The 22,013-nt window shown below is 54.4% G+C and overlaps 1 protein-coding gene across 1 annotated transcript in view; it reads right to left on the bottom strand.

The window, feature by feature from the left end:
- NCLIV_020690 (Soraphen polyketide synthase A, related) overlaps nucleotides 1-21,271 on the bottom strand; it is a gene marked incomplete at both ends in the record, with an annotated part of 31,349 nt that extends 10,078 nt beyond the window's left edge. The window contains 6 exons of the mRNA XM_003882265.1: nucleotides 515-3,357; nucleotides 6,112-8,949; nucleotides 11,704-15,555; nucleotides 15,745-19,701; nucleotides 20,275-20,408; nucleotides 20,702-21,271. Coding sequence (XP_003882314.1) covers nucleotides 515-3,357; nucleotides 6,112-8,949; nucleotides 11,704-15,555; nucleotides 15,745-19,701; nucleotides 20,275-20,408; nucleotides 20,702-21,271 — 14,194 coding nt within the window. The remainder of the gene's footprint in view (nucleotides 1-514; nucleotides 3,358-6,111; nucleotides 8,950-11,703; nucleotides 15,556-15,744; nucleotides 19,702-20,274; nucleotides 20,409-20,701) is intronic.
- Nucleotides 21,272-22,013: the final 742 nt, after the last annotated feature.

The following is a 22,013-nucleotide window of genomic DNA, read 5'->3' as shown; positions in this document are numbered from 1 at the left end:
CGCTACAATCATGTACAGCAAAGTCACGTGTTGAAGCGTTATCCCTGTAGCCTACGTCCACCATGTCTATGCGTCGAAATGGAGAGTGAGACTGAAGATGATGGCTTCTAAAATGATGTTTGCGAGCACATTGATTGAGGGTTATGTCTCGTAGAGCAGATCTGCACGAATTCAACTGCAGACATGAGTGCGTCAATGATGGTTGCTCGGGGCATCAGCGGTGCTCCAAGGATCACATGGTCTCTCAGCGCATCAAGAACATCGAACCGGACCCTACTACTGTATCTGCTCACTTCTTCGCCCCCCGTTGTGGAAGCGGTCAACGCCTCCTTGCCTATTAGAGGGTGTCTGGGGACTGTCCACGGGAAGGCGCTGCACCGCAAGGAAAAGAAAAATAACATTTTACATAACTCGAGGGGTCTTTCCTCAACGGTACTACATGGCTTGGGACACTTGCGAGAGCCCGCTCTCATCTGCAGACAGGCTTCTGCTCTGGTGTGTCTTGCTGCTCACCTGTGATTCCACACGTGCCGTGCTGACTCGTCCTTGGGCCGATGCTCCACAAACCTTCCCTTCAGCGCTGCAACGACCTCCACTGGATTCGCAGCAGACCTCGGATCCACAATACATATCCATTCTTGTGCTTTGGCCCCTTCCAACGAAACGCAGTCTCGTCCCATGGCAGAGAGCACGCGGCTTGGACCAACCTCAACATATGCTCGAATATGGGACAAGTCTCCAGACGTCACAGCCTGTGTCGCCTCTCGGAAACGCACAGGTTTTGTGATCTGCTCGGCCCAGTAGAGCGCGTTTCCCAACTCGCCGCCGACAGTACGGCGGCCAAGAACTGTGGATGAAAACGGAATCGCCGGCTCCGAGAACTCGACGCCCTCAAAGAGGCGACGGACAGGCTCGACAGCGCCTGCCATTAGCGGGGAGTGGAAGGCGTGCGACACCTTGAGGAAGCGAGCCTTTCCTGACATACTGAAGAATGATAGGACTTGTTCGACTTCCGCCCTTCTACCGGACACCACAACACTTCGCGGGCCGTTATCAGCAGCGACAGCAACAGAGGTCAGGCCCTTCAGTTCTGAATCTAACGCCGCTTGGACCTCAGCGGCCGACAGCCGACATGCGGCCATGACACCGTCCTGTGGCTCCTGTTCAGACATTATGCGTGCTCTGGCGGCGACAACTCGGAGCGCATCGCGCCACGAAAATACTCCTGCTGTGACTGCAGCGGCGTATTCGCCAAGGCTGTGACCCAAAACGGCTGCTGGACGCAGGCCTCTTTCTTTCAAAACCCGAGTGAGCGCCAACTCAACAACGAAAATGGCCACTTGCGAGTACTGGGTTTGCATCAGCAGACGCTCTGCCTCCTCAGCATCTTCGTCCTGCCTCGGATAGATTATCTCCTCCAGGCTCGACGGGCCTCCTTCTGGCATCAGATTCTCTGCTGCTAGGTATGCGGAGCATTCTTCCACTGTCTCTCGGAAGCTATCCTCCGCCTCGTAGAGGGCCTTCGCCATGTTCACATACTGAGACCCCTGGCCTGTGAAAAGCCATACCATTGGCTGGTGTGGCTCGTCAGCAGCCGCCTGCGCACGTCTGAGTCCGGCTTCGGCTATTTCCGGACCTGCGGGGCCTTGGATGGGAGGGACCTCTACGATTGCATGCGCATTGGAACCTCCAAACCCAAATGAACTTACGGCTCCAAGAAGTGGATCGTTCTTCTGTCCAACCATCAGAGTATCTAGGGGGTACGGCTTCGTAGGTAGCAGGAATGGCCTTGAGGAATCTGCCGTCGAGATGTCGATGTGGGGGTTGAATTGCTTGAGGTGCAGATTTGGCGGGGCTATCCTGTGTCTAAGTGAACAGATAAGCTTGATGAAGCCAGCAATTCCTGCAGCCCCTTCTGTGTGACCAATGCGCGACTTGAGAGCTCCCAGAACAAGAGGTGTGTCAGCACTTGTCCCCTGCCCATACACTGCTTGGAGAGCCCCGATCTCGATGGGGTCCCCGAGAGACGTTCCCGTCCCGTGTGTCTCCACTACTGCAACGGATCGAGGCGATTTAACATTTGCGCTGCGGAGGGCTGCGCGGACGACTGCCTGTTGCGCAGGCCCGTTGGGTGCGGTGAGGCTGGCGCTCCTTCCGACATGGTTGCTGGCCGTGCCGGCGAGGAAGGCGTAAATGGGTCTGGGGTGTGGCAGCCCGCTGACGCGTTGTAGAATAAGAGCGCAACATCCCTCCGCGCGTACGTACCCGTTTGCGGAGGCGTCGAATGTCTTGCAGCGACAGTCGCGACTGAGCATTCTCGAACGTGATGTATCCAAGAAGTGCTGTGGTGTGCTTATAACGTTTGTGCCCACAACGAGGGCACGCTCGCACACGCCCAGTACGAGATCCTTGTTGGCGATATCAGTGGCCACAAGCGACGACGAACAGGCGGTATCGACAGTTAAGCTTGACGAGGTGAGGCCATACGTGTACGACAACCTGTTCGCAAGAATAGAAACAGCAGCACCTGTGGCTGTTAGACTGTTTGCATACAACATAGAGTTATGGAGCTTGTCGTGATTCATAGCTCCGACGAAAACCCCAACGGGCGAACCTAGCAACTCCTCCCGAGAATATCCAGCATCAACAAATGCTTCATAAGAAACCTCCAGAGAAATTCGCTGCCGTGGGTCCATTTCCTGGGCTTCGGCATCGGAGATGCCAAAGAATCTGTTGTCAAAGAGTTCCGCGCCGTCAATGAAGCCTCCCTCTCGGACGTAGATCTTGCCTTTGGCATCTGGATCGGGATCGTAGACTTCATCTATACTGAAACGCGATGGAGGAATTTCTTGAATGCAATCCTTGAACGTGAGTAGCATTTCCCCGAAGGCCGCCAGGTCACTGACAGAACCAGGAAGCCTGCAAGCGATGCCTACCACGGCGATGTTGAAGCCGCCCTCCTGCAGTATTGCAGTGGAGGAGAGATGCCCAACGGGACTGGGAGAATTGTCGATGCCTGAATTTGCTCCAATCACATTCAGAAGGTGGTCCGAAACCGCCTGAATCGACGGATAATCGAAGAGAAGCGTCGCTGATAAACGTATGTTGAATACGTCCTGTACCGCGTTACGGAATTCAACTGCTCCTAAAGAATCTATTCCCAGGGACTGCAGCGGCGCATCTGTCGGCAGCTCATCCGCACTTCCCAAAACTTGCTTGGCGGCACCAGACACAGTTGCTTGGACAAACGCCTTCAGCTCGTCTGGCGCCATGCTGGCGAAGGTACCACCCTGGCGCGCCTCCGGTCCAGTTGTTTGCTTGCTGCCTCTTTCGTCCCTCCTCCGCAGGGTGACCGACCTGATCTGCTCCTCGAAGATAGCAGGAACACACCCGCGATAACGCATCGCAAATCGTGGCCAGATAAACTGCTGACACGCGACCACGGCGTCGCCAGTGTTTCCTTGAGATACCACAGCCCCAACGACTTCAACGCCTACTCTGTTCGATATGCCCCGGAATCCCGCACGCTCCAAGCGGTCGCCGAGACCTGCTGCCATCCCCTGTTCAATCCATGGACCCCACTGTATGCTGTGTCCGGCTAAACCCCTGCTGCGGCGGTGCGAAATGAGTGCGTCGAGGCTCGAGTTAGCCGCTGCGTAGTTGGCTTGACCGGGATTTCCGACGAGACTAGCAATAGAGGAGAACATCAGAAACACTTTAACGTCTTCGTTCATCTGCAGCTCTTCGAGTGCATAGTGTATGTTCCACGCTCCTTGAGACTTCGGCCTAAATACGGACGCCAGCGTATCACTATCCTGCTTTAGAATGGGGCAATCCTTCAACACACCAGCTGCGTGAAAGATGCCGCGAACAGGAGGGAGTTCCACTACTCGTCCCGTGGTGCGACAGACGTAATGCCCGTCCCTCAGATTTCGGAAAAGCAGCTTCACCTGTTCCAGGTCTCCCACGTCGCATCTTGCTGTGACAATGTGAGTCTTGTGTTGCCGACTCTGGAGCGACTGCCAATCTTCACTCTGCTGCACCGCCGCACTGGGAGTTCCGGCCCGTGACACCAAGACGATTGCCCGTGCTCCTTGATCTGACAGCCACTTGGCAACAACGAGTCCGATTCCTCCCAACCCACCAGTGATAACGACAGTACCCGCCAGCGACTCGGCCAACGCATTGCCTTCTCCGCATTGCTCAGTTGAAGACGGAACCAGACGCGGGAGGAACAGTTCGCCGCCTCGCAAGAGCGTTTCGCTTTCATAGAAGATTGTGTTCGACGGTTCTTTCGCAAGCTGGTCCTGGATCGACTGGGCCTTCGTGCCAAGGTGCTGAATAACAGAGAAGACCTGACGTAACTCGTCAGTAGTAACTGTCAATGCGTCTGAGGACGGTTCGACATCAATGTAGTGCAACGGCACAAAGCGATTCCACAGTGCCTCAAGTTCCGCCTTTGCCGTTCGGAAGAGGCCCCGCATCCCAGTGTGGACAGGGGTCGGAGCACGAGGAGAGCAGTCTTTTGCTGTCTCCTCCCAGCATGCTCCACGCGTGACCAAGAACATTGCAGGCAGTGTACGTGGAGCGCCATCTGTGGCTTGCCAGCCTATGACTGCTTGGAGCAAGGCCAGAACATCAGAGAGGCATTCCAGCTCGGAAAATCCTTTCGTGACCCCCCCTAGGTGGATGATGCCGGTCCAGGCCTCCTGCTGAAGAAGGCTTTGAACGTCCGTGGCAACTACCAGAGGCTCACAATAGACTACCTTTGCGCGTGGCATCGTTCTTAAGAAAAACTCTTGCAGATGGGCTTTCAAAGATGGATGTACTCCTGTAATGAGCCAGTTTGGAGAATGGTCAACTGGCGCTGCATCCTGAGTTGTCACAGGCTCGTCACTGGTTCTCCATTCTACGCTCCATAGCTTGTTTGACTCGGTGCCCATGCCCGTTCCAGAAAGGAGCACTTCGGTGCGGAGAAGCCTCGATCGCAACGCGGTCACAAACAACATGACGCGGCCTTCCTCATCATAAAGTGTGCAGTTCACCACTCTCTCGTGCCTGCGTTTCGCTTCTTCATCTGCTTCCGCAAACGTTACCCGGCCCCATACGACATCCCGTGCGGATGGCGAGGGAATGAACGCAAGCTGGTCAACACCCACTGGGACGTAAACTGAACCCGCGGGCGCTTCGTCGGCAGTCAACAAAAGAGAACCAGCAACCTGGAACAGGCCATCCAGGATGGCAGGATGAATGACAAAACCCTCCTCGCAGGGCAGCAAGGCCCTCGGTAGACGCAGTTCTGCGAGAGCTTCGGTGTCCGTCATAAAGAGCTGAGCAATGGGCCGGAACAATTTCCCATATTGCCAGCCTAGCTCCGCGAATGTCTTGTAAAGCTGAGAGACGTCAACGGCGGTTTCGCTGTAAAAGCGTCGCTGCAGATCTGTTAGTTTACCTCCAGCACTCTCTGGGAGTTGCGGATTCCCGGCGGATACCGTCAATCTACCTCGGCAGTGGGACTGTTCGTACTCGTCGCTGGCATCGGCGAGAGTTTCTCCGACCCGTCTGCTCTTTACTACTGCTAGACGGTCTCCACCTTCCGGCTTCATCTCCACTAACAGTTCCAGCGAGCTCGCATGGAAGCCTTCCTCCCCGGACCCTACGCCACCAGGCTGGGACTCGGGCAGGAGAAGGGGACTGAAAATGTTGACTTCGCTAAGGTTTATCACTGCAGACGAATTGAGTCGTGCGCGGGTTCTCGTATCCTCGAACCGCCCTGCTGCCAGGAGTGCATCAATGAAGGCAGCTCCCGGCATCAGCGGTGCTCCAAGGATCACATGGTCTCTCAGCGCATCAAGAACATCGAACCGGACCCTACTACTGTATCTGCTCACTTCTTCGCCCCCCGTTGTGGAAGCGGTCAACGCCTCCTTGCCTATTAGAGGGTGTCTGGGGACTGTCCACGGGAAGGCGCTGCACCGCAAGGAAAAGAAAAATAACATTTTACATAACTCGAGGGGTCTTTCCTCAACGGTACTACATGGCTTGGGACACTTGCGAGAGCCCGCTCTCATCTGCAGACAGGCTTCTGCTCTGGTGTGTCTTGCTGCTCACCTGTGATTCCACACGTGCCGTGCTGACTCGTCCTTGGGCCGATGCTCCACAAACCTTCCCTTCAGCGCTGCAACGACCTCCACTGGATTCGCAGCAGACCTCGGATCCACAATACATATCCATTCTTGTGCTTTGGCCCCTTCCAACGAAACGCAGTCTCGTCCCATGGCAGAGAGCACGCGGCTTGGACCAACCTCAACATATGCTCGAATATGGGACAAGTCTCCAGACGTCACAGCCTGTGTCGCCTCTCGGAAACGCACAGGTTTTGTGATCTGCTCGGCCCAGTAGAGCGCGTTTCCCAACTCGCCGCCGACAGTAAGGCGGCCAAGAACTGTGGATGAAAACGGAATCGCCGGCTCCGAGAACTCGACGCCCTCAAAGAGGCGACGGACAGGCTCGACAGCGCCTGCCATTAGCGGGGAGTGGAAGGCGTGCGACACCTTGAGGAAGCGAGCCTTTCCTGACATACTGAAGAATGATAGGACTTGTTCGACTTCCGCCCTTCTACCGGACACCACAACACTTCGCGGGCCGTTATCAGCAGCGACAGCAACAGAGGTCAGGCCCTTCAGTTCTGAATCTAACGCCGCTTGGACCTCAGCGGCCGACAGCCGACATGCGGCCATGACACCGTCCTGTGGCTCCTGTTCAGACATTATGCGTGCTCTGGCGGCGACAACTCGGAGCGCATCGCGCCACGAAAATACTCCTGCTGTGACTGCAGCGGCGTATTCGCCAAGGCTGTGACCCAAAACGGCTGCTGGACGCAGGCCTCTTTCTTTCAAAACCCGAGTGAGCGCCAACTCAACAACGAAAATGGCCACTTGCGAGTACTGGGTTTGCATCAGCAGACGCTCTGCCTCCTCAGCATCTTCGTCCTGCCTCGGATAGATTATCTCCTCCAGGCTCGACGGGCCTCCTTCTGGCATCAGATTCTCTGCTGCTAGGTATGCGGAGCATTCTTCCACTGTCTCTCGGAAGCTATCCTCCGCCTCGTAGAGGGCCTTCGCCATGTTCACATACTGAGACCCCTGGCCTGTGAAAAGCCATACCATTGGCTGGTGTGGCTCGTCAGCAGCCGCCTGCGCACGTCTGAGTCCGGCTTCGGCTATTTCCGGACCTGCGGGGCCTTGGATGGGAGGGACCTCTACGATTGCATGCGCATTGGAACCTCCAAACCCAAATGAACTTACGGCTCCAAGAAGTGGATCGTTCTTCTGTCCAACCATCAGAGTATCTAGGGGGTACGGCTTCGTAGGTAGCAGGAATGGCCTTGAGGAATCTGCCGTCGAGATGTCGATGTGGGGGTTGAATTGCTTGAGGTGCAGATTTGGCGGGGCTATCCTGTGTCTAAGTGAACAGATAAGCTTGATGAAGCCAGCAATTCCTGCAGCCCCTTCTGTGTGACCAATGCGCGACTTGAGAGCTCCCAGAACAAGAGGTGTGTCAGCACTTGTCCCCTGCCCATACACTGCTTGGAGAGCCCCGATCTCGATGGGGTCCCCGAGAGACGTTCCCGTCCCGTGTGTCTCCACTACCGCAACGGATCGAGGCGATTTAACATTTGCGCTGCGGAGGGCTGCGCGGATGACTGCCTGTTGTGCAGGCCCGTTAGGGGATGTAATGCTAGCGCTGCGCCCAACATGGTTTGTTGCCACTGCGAGAAGTCGTGCGTGTGTGCGTCCTGAGGTCTTCTCTTCGTGCTCGATTACTATGCAGGCTGAAGCCTCAGCTCTGGCGTACCCGTCAGCCGTTGCGTCGAATGTGCGACAGCGCCCGGAAGCGCTTAGCATTCGTGCCCGGCAGCACAGAATGTATCCTTCTACCTTCGGAATCACGTTGATGCCATGAACAACTGCTCGGTCGAACTTTCCGCCCGCAATGCCTAGCGCCGCATACTCCGCAGCTACAAGCGAAGACGAGCACGCAGTATCTATGGTTACGCTCGGTCCCGTTAGACCGAACGTGTACGAGAGGCGATTTGAGAGAATGGCTAGGGCGGTCGATGTGCCACTGTAGCTGGTAAGCTGACGCAAGTCATCGTACAGCTTATCGTGGTTCATCGCTCCGACGAAAACCCCAACGGGCGAACCTAGCAACTCCTCCCGAGAATATCCAGCATCAACAAATGCTTCATAAGAAACCTCCAGAGAAATTCGCTGTCGCGGGTCCATTTCTCTGGCTTCGGCATCGGAGATGCCAAAGAATCTGTTGTCAAAGAGTTCCGCGCCGTCAATGAAGCCTCCCTCTCGGACGTAGATCTTGCCTTTGGCATCTGGATCGGGATCGTAGACTTCATCTATACTGAAACGTGATGGAGGAATTTCTTGAATGCAATCCTTGAACGTGAGTAGCATTTCCCCGAAGGACTCCAGGTCATTGACAGAACCGGGAAGCCTGCAAGCCATGCCCACCACCGCGATGCTGACACTGTCCTTTTCGTCTAACAGAGGTGACAGCATCTTTGCACTATTCACGCTTCTGGTCTCGCGACCTTCCTCGGAATGAAGAAGCGAGCCCAGGAACGTTGCAAGCGCCTCTATTGTTGGGTGATCAAAAAGGATGGTTGCCGGCAGCTTCACACCCAAAGAATCTTGGAGATTGTTACGGAATTCTACTGCACCAAGCGAATCAATTCCCATATCTTGCAGCGGCGCATCTGTCGGCGGCTCGTCCGCACTTCCCAAAACTTGCTTGGCGGCACCAGACACAGTTGCTTGGACAAACGCCTTCAGCTCGTCTGGCGCCATGCTGGCGAAGGTACCACCCTGGCGCGCCTCCGGTCCAGTTGTTTGCTTGCTGCCTCTTTCGTCCCTCCTCCGCAGGGTGACCGACCTGGTCTGCTCCTCGAAGATAGCAGGAACACACCCGCGATAACGCATCGCAAATCGTGGCCAGATAAACTGCTGACACGCGACCACGGCGTCGCCAGTGTTTCCTTGAGATACCACAGCCCCAACGACTTCAACGCCTACTCTGTTCGATATGCCCCGGAATCCCGCACGCTCCAAGCGGTCGCCGAGACCTGCTGCCATCCCCTGTTCAATCCATGGACCCCACTGTATGCTGTGTCCGGCTAAACCCCTGCTGCGGCGGTGCGAAATGAGTGCGTCGAGGCTCGAGTTAGCCGCTGCGTAGTTGGCTTGACTGGGATTTCCGACGAGACTAGCAATAGAGGAGAACATCAGAAACACTTTAACGTCTTCGTTCATCTGCAGCTCTTCGAGTGCATAGTGTATGTTCCACGCTCCTTGAGACTTCGGCCTAAATACGGACGCCAGCGTATCACTATCCTGCTTTAGAATGGGGCAATCCTTCAACACACCAGCTGCGTGAAAGATGCCGCGAACAGGAGGGAGTTCCACTACTCGTCCCGTGGTGCGACAGACGTAATGCCCGTCCCTCAGATTTCGGAAAAGCAGCTTCACCTGTTCCAGGTCTCCCACGTCGCATCTTGCTGTGACAATGTGAGTCTTGTGTTGCCGACTCTGGAGCGACTGCCAATCTTCACTCTGCTGCACCGCCGCACTGGGAGTTCCGGCCCGTGACACCAAGACGATTGCCCGTGCTCCTTGATCTGACAGCCACTTGGCAACAACGAGTCCGATTCCTCCCAACCCACCAGTGATAACGACAGTACCCGCCAGCGACTCGGCCAACGCATTGCCTTCTCCGCATTGCTCAGTTGAAGACGGAACCAGACGCGGGAGGAACAGTTCGCCGCCTCGCAAGAGCGTTTCGCTTTCATAGAAGATTGTGTTCGACGGTTCTTTCGCAAGCTGGTCCTGGATCGACTGGGCCTTCGTGCCAAGGTGCTGAATAACAGAGAAGACCTGACGTAACTCGTCAGTAGTAACTGTCAATGCGTCTGAGGACGGTTCGACATCAATGTAGTGCAACGGCACAAAGCGATTCCACAGTGCCTCAAGTTCCGCCTTTGCCGTTCGGAAGAGGCCCCGCATCCCAGTGTGGACAGGGGTCGGAGCACGAGGAGAGCAGTCTTTTGCTGTCTCCTCCCAGCATGCTCCACGCGTGACCAAGAACATTGCAGGCAGTGTACGTGGAGCGCCATCTGTGGCTTGCCAGCCTATGACTGCTTGGAGCAAGACCAGAACATCAGAGAGGCATTCCAGCTCGGAAAATCCTTTCGTGACCCCCCCTAGGTGGATGATGCCGGTCCAGGCCTCCTGCTGAAGAAGGCTTTGAACGTCCGTGGCAACTACCAGAGGCTCACAATAGACTACCTTTGCGCGTGGCATCGTTCCTAAGAAAAACTCTTGCAGATGGGCTTTCAAAGATGGATGTACTCCTGTAATGAGCCAGTTTGGAGAATGGTCAACTGGCGCTGCATCCTGAGTTGTCACAGGCTCGTCACTGGTTCTCCATTCTACGCTCCATAGCTTGTTTGACTCGGTGCCCATGCCCGTTCCAGAAAGGAGCACTTCGGTGCGGAGAAGCCTCGATCGCAACGCGGTCACAAACAACATGACGCGGCCTTCCTCATCATAAAGTGTGCAGTTCACCACTCTCTCGTGCCTGCGTTTCGCTTCTTCATCTGCTTCCGCAAACGTTACCCGGCCCCATACGACATCCCGTGCGGATGGCGAGGGAATGAACGCAAGCTGGTCAACACCCACTGGGACGTAAACTGAACCCGCGGGCGCTTCGTCGGCAGTCAACAAAAGAGAACCAGCAACCTGGAACAGGCCATCCAGGATGGCAGGATGAATGACAAAACCCTCCTCGCAGGGCAGCAAGGCCCTCGGTAGACGCAGTTCTGCGAGAGCTTCGGTGTCCGTCTTAAAGAGCTGAGCAATGGGCCGGAACAATTTCCCATATTGCCAGCCTAGCTCCGCGAATGTCTTGTAAAGCTGAGAGACGTCAACGGCGGTTTCGCTGTAAAAGCGTCGCTGCAGATCTGTTAGTTTACCTCCAGCACTCTCTGGGAGTTGCGGATTCTCGGCGGACACCGTCAATCTACCTCGGCAGTGGGACTGTTCGTACTCGTCGCTGGCATCGGCGAGAGTTTCTCCGACCCGTCTGCTCTTTACTACTGCTAGACGGTCTCCACCTTCCGGCTTCATCTCCACTAACAGTTCCAGCGAGCTCGCATGGAAGCCTTCCTCCCCGGACCCTACGCCACCAGGCTGGGACTCGGGCAGGAGAAGGGGACTGAAAATGTTGACTTCGCTAAGGTTTATCACTGCAGACGAATTGAGTCGTGTGCGGGTTCTCGTATCCTCGAACCGCCCTGCTGCCAGGAGTGCATCAATGAAGGCAGCTCCCGGCATCAGCGGTGCTCCAAGGATCACATGGTCTCTCAGCGCATCAAGAACATCGAACCGGACCCTACTACTGTATCTGCTCACTTCTTCGCCTCCCGTTGTGGAAGCGGTCAACGTCTCCTTGCCTATTAGAGGGTGTCTGGGGACTGTCCACGGGAAGGCGCTGCACCGCAAGGAAAAGAAAAATAACATTTTACATAACTCGAGGGGTCTTTCCTCAACGGTACTACATGGCTTGGGACACTTGCGAGAGCCCGCTCTCATCTGCAGACAGGCTTCTGCTCTGGTGTGTCTTGCTGCTCACCTGTGATTCCACACGTGCCGTGCTGACTCGTCCTTGGGCCGATGCTCCACAAACCTTCCCTTCAGCGCTGCAACGACCTCCACTGGATTCGCAGCAGACCTCGGATCCACAATACATATCCATTCTTGTGCTTTGGCCCCTTCCAACGAAACGCAGTCTCGTCCCATGGCAGAGAGCACGCGGCTTGGACCAACCTCAACATATGCTCGAATATGGGACAAGTCTCCAGACGTCACAGCCTGTGTCGCCTCTCGGAAACGCACAGGTTTTGTGATCTGCTCGGCCCAGTAGAGCGCGTTTCCCAACTCGCCGCCGACAGTACGGCGGCCAAGAACTGTGGATGAAAACGGAATCGCCGGCTCCGAGAACTCGACGCCCTCAAAGAGGCGACGGACAGGCTCGACAGCGCCTGCCATTAGCGGGGAGTGGAAGGCGTGCGACACCTTGAGGAAGCGAGCCTTTCCTGACATACTGAAGAATGATAGGACTTGTTCGACTTCCGCCCTTCTACCGGACACCACAACACTTCGCGGGCCGTTATCAGCAGCGACAGCAACAGAGGTCAGGCCCTTCAGTTCTGAATCTAACGCCGCTTGGACCTCAGCGGCCGACAGCCGACATGCGGCCATGACACCGTCCTGTGGCTCCTGTTCAGACATTATGCGTGCTCTGGCGGCGACAACTCGGAGCGCATCGCGCCACGAAAATACTCCTGCTATGACTGCAGCGGCGTATTCGCCAAGGCTGTGACCCAAAACGGCTGCTGGACGCAGGCCTCTTTCTTTCAAAACCCGAGTGAGCGCCAACTCAACAACGAAAATGGCCACTTGCGAGTACTGGGTTTGCATCAGCAGACGCTCTGCCTCCTCAGCATCTTCGTCCTGCCTCGGATAGATTATCTCCTCCAGGCTCGACGGGCCTCCTTCTGGCATCAGATTCTCTGCTGCTAGGTATGCGGAGCATTCTTCCACTGTCTCTCGGAAGCTATCCTCCGCCTCGTAGATGGACTTCGCCATGTTCACATACTGAGACCCCTGGCCTGTGAAAAGCCATACCATTGGCTGGTGTGGCTCGTCAGCAGCCGCCTGCGCACGTCTGAGTCCGGCTTCGGCTATTTCCGGACCTGCGGGGCCTTGGATGGGAGGGACCTCTACGATTGCATGCGCATTGGAACCTCCAAACCCAAATGAACTTACGGCTCCAAGAAGTGGATCGTTCTTCTGTCCAACCATCAGAGTATCTAGGGGGTACGGCTTCGTAGGTAGCAGGAATGGCCTTGAGGAATCTGCCGTCGAGATGTCGATGTGGGGGTTGAATTGCTTGAGGTGCAGATTTGGCGGGGCTATCCTGTGTCTAAGTGAACAGATAAGCTTGATGAAGCCAGCAATTCCTGCAGCCCCTTCTGTGTGACCAATGCGCGACTTGAGAGCTCCCAGAACAAGAGGTGTGTCAGCACTTGTCCCCTGCCCATACACTGCTTGGAGAGCCCCGATCTCGATGGGGTCCCCGAGAGACGTTCCCGTCCCGTGTGTCTCCAGCACGGCAATGTCTGATACTCGCTGCAGTCGGGCGGATCGGATGGCATCTTGGATGAGTGTGGTTTGCGCGGGTCCGTTGGGAGCCGTCAGACTAGCGCTTCGACCAACATGGTTGGTGGTCGCACTCCGGAGCCATGCGTATACGTCGTGTGTTTCTGATGTGGTAGCGTCTCTGGGCATCTTCTTCAAAAGTATGCCGCAGCACCCTTCGCTCCTTACGTACCCGTTCGCTTTTGCGTCAAACGTCTTACACCTGCAGTCTGGACTGAGCATTGTTGCCTTGCATATCTCGATATAGCACTCGGGAGACAAAAGCAGATTCACTCCCATAACCAGCGCTGTTTTGCATGCTCCTCTGGTGAGTTCATTGAAACCCGCAACTATTGCGATCAAGGAAGAAGCGCATGCAGCGTCAATTGTCATGCTCGGTCCTTTCAGTCCAAAGAAATACGAAATCCTGTTTGAGAGAATAGAGTTGTTTGCACCGCTGCAACTGAAAGGAGAAAGCTGGCCATAGCCCATTCGCACAGCATCTGTATTCGTTTTGCCAACGGCGACAAGGGTGTCACGGCTAGCCGAATCAGTTTGTCCAATACCGGCATCCCAGAAAGCTTCAGCGGCCACTTCCATAGATAACCTCTGTCTCGGGTCCATTTCGTGGGCTTCCGCTGCTGGGATACCGAAAAACCGGTTATCGAACAATGTCGCTCCGTCAACGAAACCACCTTCCCGGACGTACATTTTCCCCTTTGCACTCTGGTCCGAATCGAAGAACTCCTCGATGTCAAACCTGGTTGGAGGAATCTCGGCCACGCAGTCGACTGAAGTCCGAAGCGCCTCCCAAAACTCGGACACAGAGTTTGATGATCCTGGGAGGCGGCAAGCCATCCCAATCACTGCCACATCGCCGTCCCGGTAGTCGCAGTGGTTTGGGACTGAAATGCCACTGACGCCAGCTTCCTCGACACTGTCTTCAAGTTTCCTTGCAATAAACTGACTGAGAGTGTCCAGGTCTGGGTGGTCGAACAAAATGGTGGCCGGAAGTTTAAGGCGAAATGTGTCTTCAAGGGCATCACGAAAGGCGACGGCTCCTAGAGAGTCGAGGCCGAGCTCTTGTAGCGGCGTATGGAAATCCGGCTCATCGTCAGTACCGATCACACGCCGACAGGCTTCTGTGACGAGAGCAATAAGCTTGTCGTGTGGATAGCTCGTCTGGGGAGTCAGAGATTGGCGGCTACTAACACATGTTGGGCGGGCCTGGTTCACGGGGTCAAGAACAGCATCTATCCGTTGGTAACAGGCCCGAAGAAAAGACTTCTGCATGTCAATCTCACGTTGCACAGATACTCGTCCAGTAGGATGTAGCTGCACTGACTGCAGTTGCATACTGGCTTGCCCCTTTTCAGTGTACAGCGTCACATTGGCGAATCGGCTCCTCGCGTCGCCTGGCTTGACTGGAAGGACATGAACATGTCCCCAGAAACTGTCAGACGCATCCTCAGAGATGCCAAAGCTGGTAACAATTTCAGCTCCACTCACAGCATACTCTAAATCTCGTTCGAACGGCGCTTGCCCTTTTGCAATAGTTCCCGCTACAAACAGCATCTCTGTGAGGATGACGGGACAAACAGTGAAGCCTTCCTCTGCCACGGTCCTGGTTCGTGAAAGGTGGACAAGCGCCTCATTGTCTCTTCTATGGACAGTTCGTATCGATTTATATCTCGACTGAAATTCCCAATCTTCAGCGGTGTGTCGTGCATTATTCTCTTCCGGCTGGGCCATTTCTTCGGCTTTCGAAAAACGCTGTTGCAGGACATGCAAAGGCAGGCATTGGTCGCTTCTAGCTTTTGAATCTGGCATAACCGTTGCCTCCGTTATTGGAAGCCAGTTTTCCTCGGGACTCCCTATCAAAGCAGGAATCGGAGCATAATGTCCGAAGCCCGCTATCACCTGCTGGCTGTGTTCGTTCGTTATCCGAAAGCACAAGGTCAAACAAACGTCAGCGTTGTCAGAATCTTGGGGTAGTGGAAGTATCATATCTCGATATGTTCGGTAATTCTTCAGCTGGACTGAGACGTTTGAGGCGTCATCGCCTAACGCGCCGCTTTGAGAAACCAGTTTGGCGGCGGCGATCAATGCATCAAGGATGGCAGCCGCTGGCAGAGTCGAAATCCGCAGGCTACCGTCATCACCGAATACTTCGGCGAGAGCAGGCGGCACCGCTTTCTGATAGAGGTGCTCGTCAACATGTTCTTGCTTGGTGGCTTCTCGAAAACCGAGTAAAGGATGAGGAGTTGGATTCCACGGGAAGCGCCTGGAAAAAAAGACCGCAAAGTGTACACACGCAGACGAGTTCGTGCATGGATGCATGCATTTACGTAGGAATTCATCCCAACGCATTTATGTCCCGCCGGAATAACAGGGATAGTAGCTTGCGGAGTGCCCACCAAACGGCTTCCACTTCAAAGAGTTCCGTTGCTCTCGACGAAGTTTAAGCACCTACCTGTGATTCCAGGTGTGCCTTGCGGTTTTTGAGCCTGTCTCAGCAGCACCGACGCTTTGCCAGGAGACACTGCTCTGGCCAGCCAGTGGGCGGCATTGGTCCACTGCCAAGCACCACCGATGCTGCTCACAACCTGAGGGCATGCACCATTTTTTGCCCAGATTGACCAGAACCGCACACGGACCAACCTCAACAAACTGCACAGCAGGGGAACGAAACACTGAAGCCACGATGGACAAGGACTCGCGAAAGCGGACAGGTTTTGTGATCTGCTCGGCCCAGTAGAGCGCATTTCCCAACTCGCCGCCGACAGTAAGGCGGCCAAGAACTGTGGATGAAAACGGAATCGCCGGCTCCGAGAACTCGACGCCCTCAAAGAGGCGACGGACAGGCTCGACAGCGCCTGCCATTAGCGGGGAGTGGAAGGCGTGCGACACCTTGAGGAAGCGAGCCTTTCCTGACATACTGAAGAATGATAGGACTTGTTCGACTTCCGCCCTTCTACCGGACACCACAACACTTCGCGGGCCGTTATCAGCAGCGACAGCAACAGAGGTCAGGCCCTTCAGTTCTGAATCTAACGCCGCTTGGACCTCAGCGGCCGACAGCCGACATGCGGCCATGACACCGTCCTGTGGCTCCTGTTCAGACATTATGCGTGCTCTGGCGGCGACAACTCGGAGCGCATCGCGCCACGAAAATACTCCTGCTGTGACTGCAGCGGCGTATTCGCCAAGGCTGTGACCCAAAACGGCTGCTGGACGCAGGCCTCTTTCTTTCAAAACCCGAGTGAGCGCCAACTCAACAACGAAAATGGCCACTTGCGAGTACTGGGTTTGCATCAGCAGACGCTCTGCCTCCTCAGCATCTTCGTCCTGCCTCGGATAGATTATCTCCTCCAGGCTCGACGGGCCTCCTTCTGGCATCAGATTCTCTGCTGCTAGGTATGCGGAGCATTCTTCCACTGTCTCTCGGAAGCTATCCTCCGCCTCGTAGATGGACTTCGCCATGTTCACATACTGAGACCCCTGGCCTGTGAAAAGCCATACCATTGGCTGGTGTGGCTCGTCAGCAGCCGCCTGCGCACGTCTGAGTCCGGCTTCGGCTATTTCCGGACCTGCGGGGCCTTGGATGGGAGGGACCTCTACGATTGCATGCGCATTGGAACCTCCAAACCCAAATGAACTTACGGCTCCAAGAAGTGGATCGTTCTTCTGTCCAACCATCAGAGTATCTAGGGGGTACGGCTTCGTAGGTAGCAGGAATGGCCTTGAGGAATCTGCCGTCGAGATGTCGATGTGGGGGTTGAATTGCTTGAGGTGCAGATTTGGCGGGGCTATCCTGTGTCTAAGTGAACAGATAAGCTTGATGAAGCCAGCAATTCCTGCAGCCCCTTCTGTGTGACCAATGCGCGACTTGAGAGCTCCCAGAACAAGAGGTGTGTCAGCACTTGTCCCCTGCCCATACACTGCTTGGAGAGCCCCGATCTCGATGGGATCACCAAGTGCAGTCCCTGTGCCATGCGTTTCAATCATACATATTTGTGAGTCTAAGGGCAACTGCGCTGACCGGAGGGCCGCTAGGATCACGGCTTGTTGAGCTGGGCCGTTAGGCGCTGTAAGGCTTGCGCTTCTTCCAACATGGTTGTTCGCTGTACCCAGGAGCCACGCGTAGGTCGTATCCTTGGAGACTTGCCTGTCGTGCATATTCTCCAGCACAACGACTCCACATCCTTCAGAGCGGACGTAGCCATTCGCTGATGCGTCAAACGTTTTACAACGGCAATCAGGACTCAACATTCTTGCTCTGCAGTAGTGAGTGAATGTGTCCGCCGTTAACAACAGTTGGACTCCGCCGACGAGAGCTAAATTGCATTGCGATGCATTCAGCAATTGCCGAGCAATATCCATGGCGACTAAGGAAGAAGAACACGCTGTGTCTATAGTGAGGCTTGGACCCCTCAATGCTAGACTGTAAGACACTCTGTTGGAGAGCAGTGCAGGAGAAGTACCGGGACCAGAAAAACTTGACGCGGACAGATCATGATGCTGAAGAAACGTGTTCCAATCGTTTCCACTGCAGCCGACCACAACTCCGACTGTTTCATTGCCAAGGGCGGCCAACCCTTTGCAACCCAGCACTTGAGAGTCAACAAGCGCGTCATAGGCAACTTCCAAGAGAATACGCTGGCGGGGGTCAATATGGCGAACTTCTGCTTCGCTTATCTTAAAGAACATGTTGTCAAACATGTCGGCAGTACGCAAAATACCTGCTGAATTGACGTAGATCTTATCCCTAGCGTCATAGTCCTTATCAAAAATAGTAGATGTATCGAAACGGCTCGTTGGTATTTCCTGTATGCAATCCGAGTAACTCAGGAGCATTTCCCAGAAGCTCTCTATTTTGCCACCTTCTGCTCCGGGAAACCGACACGACATTCCTCTAACTGCCACGCATGACTCAGAGGCAGTGTTTTGGTTTTGTTGCAACAGCATCCCTGGTGTATTTCGACGGTTACCACCGCGTCCACTGTTAAGTTTCTGTGTAAGGAACCCACATACATCGTCAATAGTAGGGAAATCAAAGACCAGAGATGCGGGCAGATTAATTCCCAGAGACTCTTGAAGCGAGTCGCGAAACTCGACGGCGGCCAATGAATCTATGCCAAGTGTTTTTAGTGAAACATCGCTACGGATAGGGGCAGCTTCCTTAAGAACTTGCCGAAGTGTCTGGAGCACCACGCTCTGCAGAAACTCTTCATCCACACCGACACCTACATAGCTTGATACGTGGTCATGTTCACTTAGTTCGCTACGTGCGGTGCTTGGTACACTTGCGTTGTCGTTCTCTGACGAGAACGAACGCTCGAGATTGTCGGTCACTGATTCATTTTCCACATAAACTCCGCCATCGCCATCTAGAGCCCGTCGCGCAGGTTGTGTCTCCGTTATTGCGGGAGTTTCACTGGCTTCCCTCGTTTCCGCCGTCGTGCCGTACTGGTGCGCTCGAAGAAGAGGAGTTCCATAACCTGAAGAAAACGCGGTAAATCTTCGGAGACCTGCCGACACAGGAGTGAACGTACCCTTATCAAACAACGATGCGGTACTCCGTCGGCGCGGATGCGTAGACGTATTGTTACCAAGGTCCACATCGTGACGCAAAGCTAACCCACCAAATGAGTTGCCGTCGTCACTGGATTCGAAAACAGGAAACCTTGCGTGATTCCAATCGTGTCGCTGAGAAAGGGACCGTGCGTCCATTTCCCTCTCCTTTGGGACGGATTCAATGATAACATGCGCGTTGCAGCCACCCAGTCCGAAGGAGCTCACAGAGGCAAATATTGGTCGGTCACTTTCGAGGGTCACTCTCTTAGTCGGGATCCGGTAGTTGAAGCCTTCGTCATCAATCAAGGGACTGACTTTTTTGAAATGAAGGGTGGGAGGCACTTCTCGAAAATACAATACTAAGAGAGCCTTGAGCAGACCTACCGCCCCTGCGCAACCCTCTAGGTGGCCTACATTGCTCTTCCCAGAGCCAATGAGCAAGGGATTGTCCATGCTACGTGAAGAGGAAAATACCGACTTTATTGCCCGAAATTCAATTGTGTCCCCCAGTTTCGTTCCTGTTCCGTGGGCCTCGAGATACGCCACTTGTCGTGGTTCAACTTTAGCGGCCCGTAGCACACCGTCAACCAACTTCTTTTGCGCAACATCACTAGGAGCCGTCACGGAGACGTTATGCCCATTGTGGTTCGTTCCGTGGCCCCGGATCGTCGCAAGAGACTTCAGTCTAGGGCGACCATCAGGTGGGTATCTTCGGCGCTCTAAAAGAAATACGACTGCACCCTCACCCCGTCCATAGCCATTGGCCGCTGCGTCAAATGGCCTGCAACGAGAGTCTAACGCGAGCATGCCGGCTGCACACAGTGCAACGGTCGCTTCCGGTACCAGCATCAAACTGGACGAGCCCACAAGGCATGCATCACAATGTCCCATTTCCATGTGAGAAGCTGCAACTGAGACAGCTACCAATGCTGAAGAGCTTGCGGAATCGATAGTTAGGGATGGACCACATGCATTGAATGTGTACGACAGCCGGTTGGCTAGCAGAGCGTGTGGGGTGTTCGCCGTTTGGAATGCACAAAGCCTCTCCATTTGTTTCGTTTTCAAGATCGTCCTGAACACCAAGCACAGGAACGTGCCGATACGTGACAGCCATTAGTGATCCAGTTTTTGCCAGTGTCTGTTTCCTCAACGGGTTCGTCTGTGCTGTGGAAGCTTTGTGGAGCTTACTTTTTACTTTCGTTCTATTGTGCTATCATGGTTTCGAGAACGCCCACTGTAGATAAGAGTGTATTCCGAGCACACTTTCTGTTTGCCACAGGTCTGCGTTGTAGTATGGAATTCGTACTAACGAAATCCAGACATTCGTGGTCAGGATGCGAGTATGGAGACTGGCACATTTGGTCCGGGGCCGCAGATGTGCAACAGCGTCTTTCCGGCATTCCAGGAGAAACAATAGTTTTCTTACCATTCAGTAGAAGAGCACCCAACAAACACGCCAAACTGGTGGTTGCTGTCCGTCTGAGCATGTAGACCGGCAGACTCGAAGGCCTCGTGTGACAGCTCAAGAAGCATCCGCTGCTGTGGGTCCATCCTTCTTGCCTGAATGCAGCAAAATGCGAAATGGTGAATACTGCCGATGTCCCCTAATATGGCTCCGGCATACAGAGCCTCTGTGGCAGCACAAAGCAGCAGAAGCCATGAACTGAGCTGGTAGCAAGTCCCACACATCACTACAAATTCTTTGGATCTGGGGCAGTGTGAACAACTGCACGCTACTCCGAAACTCATCTACTTCTTGCTCGAGCATCTGGAGCGGAGTCTACCATCAGTTGGTTCGTATGTGAAGCAAACAGTATGGGTATACACGCAAGCGATTCCGTCGCTAACATCACCTCGGAAGAAGAAATCTTGAAAAATCCGTTGTCGAACTCGTCGATACCGTCGATGAAACCTCCTTCCTTGACATATATCGTCCCTCGCTCGCTATACCCCTCGCTAAACTCTTTGAGGTTCCATCGCTTTGAGGGTATTGGTACAATGGCATCTTGCCCTTCCGCAAGAACCGACCAAAAATCGAGAGGGTTGTTTGCGTTCCCTGGCAGCCGGCAGGCAACGCCAACAACCGAAATGGAGGTTCCTTCATCCTCAGTGAATGAGCAGTTCGTCACGTGCGTTATGTAGTTCGTAAACGGTTTGACACAGACCGTTTGTTCCTTCGCAATTTCTCGGACGTGAACGATGAATGCGCTAAAGCTCTCGTGAGCCCTCGCCGCGAGTGGCCCAATTGGCACGTCAAGCTGAGCCGACACACGGGTGAGAAACTCTGTGAACGCAACATCGTCCGCACGGACAACAGAGAAGAGGTACTCGGCGTCAGTGCTTGGATGGGCAGCATCCTCGCCGTCTGACTGAGTTACACACTCAAGACAGGATACTAAAGTCTGAGTGAGGTCGGCTTCCATTGTTTTTGAACTGTCCATTTCTCTATACAGCGTGTCAGCACTGTTACATGTTTCAAAGAGGTTCTTCGTCTCTCCAACCAGAGGATTGAGACATAAGAACTAAATCTAGCTCCGCTTCATATAAGGCGATTTCATACCCAGATTCTCAACGCATAAACAATGCACAACTCCATGCAAAATATTCGTTGTTTCGGCAACGGCCACCAGTTGGCTGATCACGTGCTACGGTGTCACCCACAGAGTATTGACCTGCTATTCTGCTCTTCTGCGGATAGGCGTATCAACAGCATAGCGGAGCTGTTTGCACAAAAAGGAAGAAATTTCACCGTTGTGTAGGCACACCTGTTCACACGTCGTTCCGCAGCTCAAGTGTCAGTCCGCATGAGTCGTGTGAACCACTGCTTGCTCACCTGCGTGTTTTTGAGCCATAATGGAGCCAGCAAGTGCTGAGCAGCGTCCCACCCCCTTAAGCGGGGTAGCTGCGTGGGTGGCCCCGATCAAAGTTCTAGTCTCCATTTGGCTTGCGCAACATTTGCTCCTACATTCTACCTGGCATTTCGCCCTACCCCAGATCCCAATCACAGACCTCGTTTCCCGGTTGTGTGAAAGAGTTTCCGTGTGACCCGGTAGCCACATGAACCACCAGACCGCATAGCAGAACACAAATGCATGAGCCGCTCATTCGTAGTTTGACAAGCCGAAGAATGGCACACCACCCATGAAACAGGGACGGTCGGAGGCA

This window comes from Neospora caninum, chromosome VIIa (assembly GCF_000208865.1).
Source record: "Neospora caninum Liverpool complete genome, chromosome VIIa".
In the NCBI taxonomy this organism is placed as follows: domain Eukaryota; phylum Apicomplexa; class Conoidasida; order Eucoccidiorida; family Sarcocystidae; genus Neospora; species Neospora caninum.
Note: the sequence above shows the minus strand (reverse complement) of the source record. Positions and strands in the feature narration are given on the sequence as shown.